At 44.7% G+C, this 12,697-nt stretch overlaps 1 protein-coding gene across 1 annotated transcript in view; it reads left to right on the top strand.

Moving 5' to 3' along the window:
* Window positions 1–12,697, top strand: part of TNXB (tenascin XB) — a 129,603-nt gene that overhangs the window by 20,718 nt on the left and 96,188 nt on the right. The window contains exons 2-3 of the mRNA XM_087708098.1: window positions 8,686–9,146; window positions 10,097–10,771. Of these exons, the coding sequence (XP_087564224.1) occupies window positions 8,693–9,146; window positions 10,097–10,771 (1,129 nt within the window). The 5' untranslated portion in view covers window positions 8,686–8,692. The remainder of the gene's footprint in view (window positions 1–8,685; window positions 9,147–10,096; window positions 10,772–12,697) is intronic.

Here is a 12,697-nt window from a genome sequence, read left to right as displayed (position 1 = left end):
TACAGTATGATTTAAAGAAACAGATATAGCATTATTACATGATTTATATATTGCCAACCCAACAGACTATATTCCTAACAGTCCCTATTTTTCTACTTGCATTTTTTACATGCTTCGAACTACTAGGTTGGCAGAAGCTGGGACAAATAATGAGAGCTCACTCCATTATGTGGTGCTAAGGATTCGAACTGCCAAACTGCCGACCTTTCTGGTCGACAAGCTCAGCGTCTTAGCCACTGAGCCACCACGTCTCAATCCCTATTGTGACTGAGGGCTAATCCTACCTTTGTTCAGACCTTGCTACATGGAATTTTTGCCTATGTATAGAGCTAGCTATCTCTTTATCTCTAAAGTGCTGACATCTGCTGAGGGTTATTAAGAAAAGTGGGGGCTGCTTTCCAAAAGCACGATTCTCTGTTTCTGATATTCTGCCTTTTTAATATTTCTCAAAATATTTCATCCTTCTAGGAGAGGGATGGGTGCTCATTTTCTACAATTCCAATTTGGAGATCTGTTTACTTTCCTTAAGGTTGGGTGTACGTTGTGGTGAGAAAATTCATCCCCTTGGGGCAGGAATTCTGGGATGGTGAGTCAGAAGGGCCACTCCTACACATGGGGTGGGGGTGGAGAAGAATGTATATGATTTGCAGGTAGTCCTCAACATACAACTGTAATGGAACCTGTCCAATTTGATCCTATATCTTGATGGTCATACAACTTTTTTTTTGCCTATGTATAGAGCTAGCTATCTCTTTATCTCTTTATTTTGCAACAGTCATTAAGTATGAACAAGTTGCCAAACCCCTGAACTTTGATCACACAATCATGGGGATGCTGCAAAGGTTATAACTGTGAAAAGGGTTGTAAGTCCTTTTTCAATGCCATTGTAACTTTGAATGGTCACTGAATGAACTGTTGTAAGTTGAGGACTGCCTGCATTTAAAAAGCAATAGGGAGAGATGGAGGGAAGGAAAGAGGAAGGAAGGAAAGAAGAAGGAAGGAAAGAAGGAAGGAAGGAGAAATAGGGAAGGGAGTGTGGAGGAAGGAAAGAAGGAGAAAGAGAGGAGAGAGGAAAGGAGGGAGGGAGGGTGAAAGGAAGGAAGGAAGGAAGGAAGGAGAAAGAGGGGAAGGAGGGAGGGAGGAAGGACAGACGGACAGACGGACCTAGGCCAGGGAGAATTTGATTAGTCTAGCTTAGATTTTATGTGAGAAGCAATTTCCTTAACATAAGGAAAACATAAGGCTAATAAACATTTTATTACTCCCAATTAAAAGTAGAGCAAGTCTCTGAAAGGAATGAAGGAAAAGCCAGAAAAGTGGAATAGTGTTAGGAATGTAATCTAACGGTTGGGTTGGCAATATATAAATCATGTAACAATGCTATACCTGTTTCTTTAAATCATACTGTAAAATGTGATTGGCTGCTGTTTTCCTCAATCAGCCATAAGAGGGAGCCAGAATGACTGTTAGTGCTCTGTTTGTTAGATGCTGGGCTGATCTGATCTGATCTGAGTGTTTTGGAAGCTGGCTGTTAGAAAGTGCCGTGAGCTATTGTAAGTTTTGCAACTGCTAGCAAACTTTGAGTACTGAACTGATTATATGATACTGGGCTATGTTATTTGGATTATCCCTTAACTGAAAAATAATAGAGCAACCCCTGAAAGGAATGAAGGGAAGGCCAGAAAAGTGGATTAGACAATTATTGAGCTTCAAGCCAGCAGCTGGAACAAAGATATAGTGATATAGTACAGGCTTCGCTCCAGAGCTCAGATGTTGGTTTCATAGATTCCAGAAGTGCATTAATCTGAATTTTGTGCATATAAATGGAGAATAGGGAAGGTAATGTCAGTTCTTTATATGACAAAGTTAATTTAGAGTACAGTGCCCCCGAAAGACTCTAGACCTTTGAATACTGTAACTGCAGGACAGGGAGTAATGCTACTACAGGTACTCCTCGGTACTCCTTGGCGTACAACATTCATTTCATGATTCATTTTTCTCGCCATGTACGGTACATATATACACTCAAATTAGACTGTGCTGTTTCTCTGTGTCGTATAATATGTGGGTATGTGGATATATGTATAATATTTGTTTTTTCTTTGTCATGGTTATGTAGTGTAATTTGGAGGTAGCGACCCTTTGAGAGTTATGCAACAAAATTTCATTTTAATGTAGGCCGATCAGTGCACATTTAAAGTGACAATAAAGTTATTCTAAGTCTAAAGACAGTTCAAAGTTACAACGGCACTGAAAAATGTGTCTTTTGTCACATTTAACGACCATTGCGGCATCCCCACAATCACCTGATAAACAAAAATGAAAATGAAACAAAAACGAAAAACGAAATGCACAGGTACAGTATAGGTGGTACCTTGCTCAACAGTAGTAACTGTGAAAGGGATCTTGGAGTTCTAGTGGACAACCATTTAAATGTGAGCCAGCAGTGTGCAGCAGCTGCCAAAAAAACCAACACAGTTCTAGGCTACATAAACAGAGGGATAGAATCAAGATCACATGAAGTGTTAATATCACTTTATAATGCCTTGGTAAGGCCACACTTGGATTACTGCATCCAGTTCTGGTCGCCACAATGTAGAAAAGATGTGAAGACTCTAGAAAGAGTGCAGAGAAGAGCAACAAAGATGATTAGGGGACTGGAGACTAAAACATATAAAAAACGGTTGCAGGAACTGGGTAGGTCTAGTTTAATGAAAAGAAGGACTAGGGGAGACATGATAGCAGTGTTCCGATATCTCAGGAGCTGCCAAAAAGAAGAGGTAGTCAAATTATTCAACAAGGCACCCAAAGATAGAACAAGAAGCAATGGATGGAAACTAATCATGGAGAGAAGCAACTTAGAACTTACAAGAAATTCCCTGACAGTTAGAACAATTAATCAGTGGAACAACTTGCCTCCAGAAGTTGTGAATGCTCCAACACTGGAAATTTTTAAGAAGATGTTGAATAACCATTTGTCGGAAGTGATGTAAGGTTTCCTGCCTAGATAAGGGGTTGGATTAGAAGACCTCTAAGGTCCCTTCCAACTCTGCTATTCTATTTTATTCTTGATCAAAATTTGGATGCTTTGCAACTGAGCATGTGTTTCTGGCATTCACGATATCCCGGGGTTACTTGATTCCCTTTTTGCAACCTTCTGACAAGTGAAGTCAATGGGGAAGCCGGATTCACTTAACAACCATGTTCCTACCTCAACAACTGCAGTGAGGCGCTTAACAACGGTGGCAAGAAAAGTAATAAACTGGAGCAAAACTCATTAAACTGTCTAGCTTAGCAACAGAAATTTTGGACTCCTGAGTATAAGTCAGAAGTGCCTGTAATTAAATTTCTCTTTAGCCACTTAAGGTCTTACTGTCATAGAACATTATCTGGAAAAGAAGAGGCAGAACATGATTCAAATGTAGGGAGATCTCGGCTTACAAGGTCTCTTGGCCCTCAAAAACTGGTCCTCACATTTACAACAGTCAAATGGACAAATGGAAGTAATGTAAACTCTGGTTTATGCAGGTGGTCTCCGACTTACAACCAGTCACTTAGCAACTCTCCAAGTTATGAACACCCCCATCTGCCCGCCCCAAAAGCTACTTTGACCCAATTTCTAAGTCACAACAACAGGGCCCACTTGTGGTCATGTGATCCACATTTTCAGAGTTTGGCCCTCACCTTTGCAAGGTTTTTTTTTAACCAGGATTGTTGACATTCTTTGCAGATTTCTGGTGTTTTTTTTCTGGCAAAAACTTCCCATTGGGTAAAATGGACTCACTTAATGACCATGGTGTTCGCTTAAAGATTCCCACAAAAAATACCTCCCCCCCAAAAAATCAGATCTTGTTATGGGATGCCTGGATTTACAACAACAATGAATTATGACCGTAATTCACCGTAATTATGACAGTTGTAGAGGACTCTTTGTAATGCTTCGATTTACGACCACAATGAATTATGACTGTATTCCAGGCTCAATGACAGTTGTAAGTTGAGGACTATTTGTAATGCCTCAATTTACGACCACAAAGACTCATGACCGCAATTCTGGATTTAATTCCAATTGTAAGTCAAAGAATACCTGTGAGTTGTTGCCATGGAAGATTTTACTCCTAGAAAAAGTGACTCTAGTCTAGGGAATGCAATGGTACAAGATTTCATACGAGACAGTTTGCTTACTGCCTCTGTCATTGGGGCATTTTAAAGATGCTGGTACTCTCCCTCTATCATGTCTAATCCTATATCGTTTCCTCTTCTCTGCTGCCAGCTTCTTGCTTCGTATCTGATTCTCACTGGGCTGGTCTTCAGTTGCATTTCACATCCTGCTGGGTGTGTTTTCATGGCCATTACGTTTTCCTGACCTTCCCGTTTTGGCAGAGGGCTGTGGGATCTGCGTCATGGAATCCGCTCACATTCCTGCTGCCCACATCAATGCCACCGGTGATAGCTGTATCACACTTCCTAATTTCCTTCACAGTGGTAATGAGCCATTGCAAAGTGAAAACTAGGCCTCTAATCTCTTTATTATTAGAAGAGAACAACAGAGTTGGAAGGGACCCTGGAAGTCTTCTAGTCCAACCCTTTGCTTAGGCAGGAAACCCTACCCCACTTCAGACAAATGGTTATCCAACATCTTTTTAAAGACTTCCAGTGTTGGAGCATTCACAACTTCTGGAGGCAAGTTGTTCCACTGATTAATTGTTCTAATTGTCAGGAAATTTCTCCTCAGTTCTAAGTTGCTTCTCTCCTTGATTAGTTTCCACCCATTGCTTCTTGTCCTACCCTCAGGTGCTTTGGATAATAGTTTGACTTCCTCTTCTTTGTGGCAACCCCTGAGATATTGGAACACTGCTATCATATCTCCCCTAGTCCTTCTTTCTCTTAAACTTGACATACACAGTTCCTGCAACCGTTCTTCATATGTTTTAGTCTCCAGTCCCCTAATAATCTTTGTTGCTCTTCTCTGCACTCTTTCCAGAGTCTTCACATCTTTTTTACATCGTGGTGACCAAAACTGAATGCAGTATTCCAAGTGTGGCCTTACCAAGGCATTATAAAGTGGTATTAACTCTTCACGTGATCTTGATTCTATCCCTCTGTTTATGCAGCCTAGAACTGTGCTGGCTTTTTTGGCAGCTGCTGCACATTGCTTTTTATTGAATTTCAAGGGTCCTTGGTGCTCTCTGAGCTTCCTTGTTTTCTTGCAGACGTTTCATTACCCAAACTAGGTAACACCATCAGTACTAGCAAGGAGTGGATTTTGCTCTCAATTTATATTCCAGTGACTTGCCCTGTCAGTGTTAGTGGTTTTGGTGGTTCTTTGGCTGGCCTGTTTATTGTTAGCTTGTTTGCTTGATTGTGTTAGTGTTTACTTCTTGATTGTTGGTCAGATGTTAATCTTGGTGTTTTGGTCTTTTTGATCTTTTTTTGGCTCTGAAACCAAGCTCAGAGAGCACCGAACACCCTTCAATCCTGAGCTATAAATATTCTCCTTTATTTATTGCATTTCTTCAACCTCTATGAAAATGTGAAAGGGCGAGGGGAAAAAGAAAGGACGCATTTTAACGCTTCGTACCAGAAACAAATTTTTGCCTAAAGTACTGTTGGAAGAAATGTCCTTTTGGGTAAAGTTCCAAGTGGGGAAAAAGACACTGGAAACATGGAGGCTGCTTGGAAAGATGGTTTAATGGTGGACAGGATCACATGGCTTGAGCTCCTGAACAGAAAAGGGGGAAACCACATGTTTCAAGATGTTGGGTGAAGAAGAGAGACTGAGATGCTGAAAGTTCCTGGTTTTATGCCCTCTCTGGCCTTTGATCTTGATCTTGTATTCTAATTGGTTGTCAGACTCCCATGGGGTAATGAAGGGGCAACTCTGTAGGCTGTCTTGAGTCCAGATTTGGCTGAACATGGCTTCTTCCCAGGTGCCCTGTGGTGAGATGAGTAAAGGGTTAATACTATCATTCCTTAATCCCATCACCCTGGAGCTCAAGCGGGAGATTTTTGTTATGTAGAATAGACAGGCCCAGGTTTTTTTAAATAGCCTGTTGACAAAGGTGGGGGCTATTAAGTGTGAGTCTGACTCCTGCCTAAAAACGTGTTTCTCCATTTCTGATCCAGGGAAATATAATATTCTGCCTTTTCAATGTTTCCCAGGATATTTCATTTTCCTAGGAGTGGGGTGGGTGCTAACTTCCTACAGTACATATAGTTCAATTATCTCTATTTATCGAGGATAGTCCATTCTGGTATTTGTCCTCAGTAAATAGATTTCTCTGTTATTATGATTTCACAGATTCACAGTCTAAGACTGGTGAAAACATAATAATTCAAGGCGTAACTGAATTCCCACACCCACACCTCTCCTAGGAAAATGAAATATTAAATATTAAATATTAAAAGGGCAGAATATTTTCCCCTAAAAGGGAGACAGAAACTCCCCCCACTCTTTGTCAATGGGCCATTAAGGCCTGAGCCAGTCTATTCTACATAACAAAGATCTACCTCCTTCAGGCAGAGCCATATTAGGAATTGCCCAAAGCCCTTTCATTACATCAGTGGTAGTCAACCTGGTTCCTACCGCCCACTTGTGGGCGTTCCAGCTTTCATGGTAGGCAGTAGGGGTTTTGTCCGATACTGAAGCACTTTCCTTTTTTTAATTTAATTGACTTCCCTACTTTATAAGTCACCATTACTGTGGAACCGGTGGGCGGTTAGAAAATTTTACTACTAACAGAGATACAAAAGTGGGCGGTAGGTATAAAAAGGTTGACTACCCCTGCATTACATCATCGCCCAGCAACAGCTCAACCAAGCTTGGGACTCAAAAGACAACCCGTCAGAGTTGCTCTTTCATGGCCCCATGAGAGTCTGACAACCAATCAGAATGCAAGCTCAAATTCAAAACCTCAGAGAAGGCATAAAACCCAAGGGCACTCAGCATCTCTGCCCTTTTTCTTCAAGATTTTCAAGGCATGTGACCCCCCCTTTTTCCCCCCAGGACCTCAAACCATGCGGTCCTGTCCACCATTAAAACCATCTTTCCAATCAGCCGCCATGTTTCCAGTGTCTCTCCCCCCCACCCCTCTTGGAACTGAACCCAGAAGGACATTTCTTCCAACAATTTCTAAGATATATGCAGTTGCAAGCGAGGTGGGGTGGAGTTTTTGTTTTGGTTTTTTTTTGGTAAAATTGGAATGTTTGGGTCTGATAAATTCAAATATTCCAAATAGTGGAAGTTCTTGGGTATTGCCCCGAGTCCAAGGGGTCCTGACTCCTGGTATAACAATGGATTTCTTTTTCCACAGTTTACTTTCTCTTCTTATCAGCAAGCTCACAAAGATCGAGACAGAGGTTCTGCCTATTCCTTCCTATCTCCAGACTGGGCTAATTGTGTGTAAAAATAAGTGCCTTTGTTGATCAATGGTGTGGCTCTCTTAAAGAATAACAATCAGTGAGTTGAGTTCCTCCTACTTCCAATTCATCAATTCCAATTCTTTCTTTGCAGAAGTCCCTTAGATATTGGAACACTCCTATCATGTCACCGCTAAGATGTCTGGACTTCAACTCCCAGATTTCTTCAGCCAAGAGGGAATTCTAAGAGTTGAAGCCCACACCTCTTAAAGCTGCCAACTTTGTTCTGGCTTCCATGTGTAGAAAGTTAGCACCCACCCCTCTCCTAGAAGAATGAAAAACTTTGAAAAATGTTTTTTAAAAGGCAGGATAAAATATTTCCCCTAAAAGAGAAATAAAAATCTAAAGGGAGATAGAAACTCAGAGCCCCGATTCCCTGCCCCCAAGCAGATACTAAGCTGAGGCCAGTTTTTAGTATAGTAGAGAACCAATTTCATTGTATTTAAGTACAATGACAATAAAGATTATACTTATATTTATAGAATGGGAGTCTGACAACGTGACCCGTCAAAACCGCGGTCCACAAAAGCGCGCTCGACGAAAGCGCGTACGTGACGTCATCACAGCGCGCCGAAAAAAATTAAAAATTGAAATAAAAATAAAATTAAAGCAAGCCGATTCACATAAAGGTAAGGGTTAGGTTTAGGTTTAGGGTTAGGGTTAGGTTAAGGGTTAGGGTTAGGTTTAGAGCGTTAGGGTTACATTTAGCGTTAGGTTAAGGGTTAGCGTTAGGTTTAGCGTTAGGTTAAGGGTTAGGTTTAGGGTTAGGTTTAGGGTTAGGTTAAGGGTTAGGGTTAGGGTTAGGGTAAGGTTTTCGCTTTAATTTTACATTTATCGATCACAGCGCGATGTTTTCATCGCGCTGTGATGACGTCACGTACGTGCTTTCGTCGAGCGCGCTTTTGTCTACCGCGGTTTTGTGGTGGAACCGTCTGACAACACCCAATAGAATGTATGCTCTTGCAGAGGAACAGGAAGCTCAAGTGCAAAGCTCAAGAGAAGGTATAACTACCCTCCCCCCACTCTCAACTCCATGTGGTGAACTGTCCAGAACCCACGTGGTTCTGCTTCATCATTAAAACCATCTTTCCAATTAGCCTCCGCATTTCCAGTGTCTTTCCAGATGGCATATTTTTTCCAACACATGCTAAGAAAAGTGCTTGGCTCTTTGTTTGATTGTTGTCTTCGGCCATTCTAATTCTGTCCTCTTCTTTCCCAAATTTAGCCCTGACTAATTTCTCTTCCTCATCGTCCCCTTCCTTACAGGTCTTGAATGATCATGGAGAGGCCCTCAAAGGGAGTGTATTTCCTTCTGCTCCTCTGCTGGCTGGGGGTTTCCTGGGGGGCACGTCTTCCCCGCCCCCTCATCCCTTCCAATGCAACCATCTTCTCCCATGTCTACACAATTAAGGTGGCCGGAGAAGATACGTCGGATGAGGACGCCTCCTCCCCACTGCCCCAAGAGGCCTTAGGTCCTCCTGGATCTTCTCGAGGAGGGGGCCAGTTTGAACACAACCTGGAAGGGACAGATCAAGAGCATGTGGTCTTCACCCATCGCATCAACCTCCCGCAACAGTCTTGTGGGTGTCCCCCTGGCACCGAAGACACCCAGGAGCTTTGGAGAAGGCTGCAGGCCCTGGAAAACGAAGTGCGGGTCCTACAGGAAACGTGCCAAGCTGGGGGAGGCTGCTGCCCTGCTGCGCCCACCCGTAGTCAAGCCAGCGAAGGTAAGGGGAGAGGAGGAGGGCAGGGCTGAATTCTACCCGGTGGTTGGAATATTTTATACTTTAGGAAGTTCGTTTCGGAGCTGGGATCAAGGAAGCGGGGAATGGCATGAATGAAGTCCTTTGTTCTTTACCAAGGAATGATGACTTAGGTCCCAGAAACCTCACCCCTCTCCATCCAGCACATCTTAGAAACATTACATTCAGCCCCTCCTATAGAATACAAACCCTTTATCTAGTCATTTATTTCCCTCCATACATCATTCCATTTAAATTCCTTCCTTAAATTCCTTCCTTCTCCCTCCCTCCCACCTTTCTTCCCTCCTGCCTTCCATTCCTCCTTTCTTCCCTGCCCTACCTCCCTCCTTTCTTTCTTCTCTCTCTTCCTCCTTCCTTTCTTCCCCCTTCTTCCCTCCTCCTTCCTTTTTTGCTCCTTGCCTTCCTTCTTCTTCTCCCTCCCATCCTCCCCCTTCTTCCCTCCTCCCTCCCTCTTTTTTCCTTTCTTCCATCCTCCATTCCGCTTTCCTTCCTGCCACCCCTCTTTTTCCCTCCTTTCTTCCTTCTCTCTTTCTCCCTCCCTCTCTCCTTCCTATCTTTCTTTCTTGCCCCCTGCCTTCTTCCTTCCTTTTTCTCCTTCTCCCTCCCATCCTCCCCCTCCTTTCTTCCCTCCTCCCTCCTTTCTTCCTTTCTTCTCTCCTCCTTTTCCTCCTTCCATCCTTCCTCCCTTCCTATCTTCTCTCCCATCTTCCCTCCCTCCCTACAAATAACTTTGTGAAAACCAGCCTTTAGAAGACCTGAGTTTTATTTTCATTCATTCTCACATCTGAAGGTAAAACAAGCAGCGGAACTCCCGGGCTTCCTTCCAGGGGCTATAAATACAATAATTACGCGATTTGCAGACCAACAATTCCTCCCTCGGCCTCCTTATGTCTCTCTCTCTCTCTCTCCTCTAGGCCAAACAGACATTCGCACGTTATGTTCGCACCACGGATCCTTCGACCTCTCTCGTTGCCTGTGCGAATGTGAGTCGGGTTGGGGCGGTCCCACCTGCGCCGAGCCGGTCTGCTCCGGAGACTGCGGTGGCCCGGAGCGCGGCAGATGCGTCAATGGGCACTGCCAATGCCAGCCTGGCTACTCGGGGGTCAGCTGCGAAGAGCCGCCCCCTTGCCCCGATGACTGCAATGACCAAGGGCGCTGTGTGGATGGCCGCTGCATCTGCTTCCCAGGATACGTGGGCCCCTCCTGCTCTGACCCAGTTTGTCCCCAGAACTGCCATGGACATGGCCAATGCATCTCAGGACGGTGCGTGTGCAACCCGGGTTACAGTGGTGTGGATTGTGCAACCCGAGCGTGCCCTAGCAACTGCAACAGGCGTGGAGAATGTCGTAATGGACGCTGCGTGTGCGAGCCGGGTTTCATCGGGCCGGCATGTGGCACCAAGACTTGTCCCAATGATTGTAACCAGAGAGGCCACTGTCTGCAGGGAGGGGTGTGTTCCTGCCACCCAGACTACACTGGCGTGGACTGCGGTCAGCTGGCGTGTCCGGAGCACTGCAGTGGCCACGGAGAATGTCAGAATGGAACGTGCCTGTGCGACAGTGGCTATGCGGGCGATGACTGTTCAGTAGGTAGGCACAAAAGTTTAAAACAATCAATCAGAATAGAGCTGGAAGGGACATTGGAGGTCTTCTAGTCCAGCCCCTTGCTCAAGCAGGAGACCTTATACCTTATACCATGAGCGATCATGGGTGCACCCAGGTACACCCACGTCACACCGATCCTCTGTGAGCTGCACTGGTTACCGCTTCAAGGCGCTGGTCGTTACCTATAAAGCCCTTCATGGCATCAGACCTGGGTACCTGAGAGACCGCCTCCTGCCGATTACCTCCCATAGACCGATTAGATCACACAGGTTAGGCCTTCTCCAGATCCCATCTGCCAGCCAGTGTCGGCTGGCGACTCCCCGGGGGAGAGCCTTCTCTGTTGCAGCTCCAGCCCTCTGGAACGATCTCCCCGTGGAGATCCGGACCCTCACTACCCTCCCGGCCTTCCGCAAAGCCGTTAAGTCCTGGCTGCTCCAGCAGGCCGGGGGGCTTTCGAAATATCCAGCCCCTTGGAAATTGTGACTGTTGTATATTTTAATATGTTGTCTTGTGTATTATCCCCCTCCCTTGTTTTATTGTAAGCCGCCCGGAGTCCTTCGGGAGTGGGCGGCATACAAGCTCAATAAAACGAAACAAAATGAAATGATTTCAGCAGGGACGTGCAGTCAGGGGAGGCAGAGCCTCACCACTGTCATCATGAAAAGAAAAAAAAATGTAAAAGGAAAAAGGCAAAAGCTGAGGTCAGGCTGAGCTAGTTGCTGCCAGAATCACAGGGGATGACTCTGCTTAGTGCTTAACTGTTTTAAAAAGCCTCTAAAAAGCGTCCTCTACAGGAGAAGGCAGGAGAACGACGTGCCTCATCTAATCTGACTTTTTATGATCACTCGAGCAGAGTTAAGCAAGGGTTAAAAGCTCAGGCATTCTCTCCTCTCCCGCGACACCCCAGTGACTAAAGCACTGTCTTTCGCCTGCCTGTGCCCGTGGCAGAGCTCAGGCGGGTTGCCGCGAGCACAGGCGGGCGAAAGAAAGTGCTTTAGTCAGTGGGGTGTCGTGGGAGAGGACTGCCTCACCAGCCATAAACCTCACCGCACGTCACTGCATTTCAGATAGGTGGCTTTCTTGAAAACCCCCAGTGATGAAGCACCTACTTCTTGTGGCAAATCATTCCACTGCTTGATTGTTCTCACTGTTCGGAAATTCCTGATTGCTTCCCTCCTTGATTAGTTTCCCTTCGTTGCTTCTTGCCTTGTCTTCCGGTGCTTTGGAAAATGAGTTAAAACTATTTGGATTGGATTTTAAGATTCTTGGAAAACAGCACCTTTTTATGCTATTTTGCTTCAGCTGTTAAATCCCCTTGTTGTGTGTTTTGAGTTGGCTCACATATGCTGGCTGGAGAACTCTGGGAGTTGAAGTCCACAACACCTTAAAAGTTGCCAAGGTTGAGAAACACTGAATGAATAAATGACAAGGTGATTTTTCGCTACCAGAGAGCAATAGCAATAGCAATAGCAGTAGACTTATATACCACTTCATAGGCCTTTCAGGCCTCTCTAAGCGGTTTACAGAGAGTCAGCATATTGCCCCCAACAATCTGGGTCCTCATTTTACCCACCTCGGAAGGATGGAAGGCTGAGTCAACCCTGAGCCGGTGAGATTTGAACCGCTGACCTGCTGATCTAGCAGTAGCCTGCAGTGCTGCATTTAACCACTGCGCCACCTTGGTTGCTAGAGAGAGGAAAAAGGAGCTGTGGATTTTCTTGCACAAATCTATATACTATTAAAAGTATCGTTCCTGTAATCTTTAATTGGCAAAATGGTGCATCATAGGGCAGAGGTCTTCAAACTTGGCAACTTTAAGACTTGTGGACTTCAACTCCCAGAATTCTCCAGCCAATTTGGCTGGAGAATTCTGGGAGTTGAAGTCCACAAGTCTTAAAGTTGCCAAGTTTG

Source organism: Thamnophis sirtalis, unplaced genomic scaffold, assembly GCF_051295495.1.
Source record: "Thamnophis sirtalis isolate CommonGarterSnake01/CBP01778 unplaced genomic scaffold, rThaSir2_p1.2 scaffold_3, whole genome shotgun sequence".
NCBI classification, from domain to species: Eukaryota; Metazoa; Chordata; class Lepidosauria; order Squamata; family Natricidae; genus Thamnophis; species Thamnophis sirtalis.
This window is presented reverse-complemented; position numbering and strand designations above follow the sequence as displayed.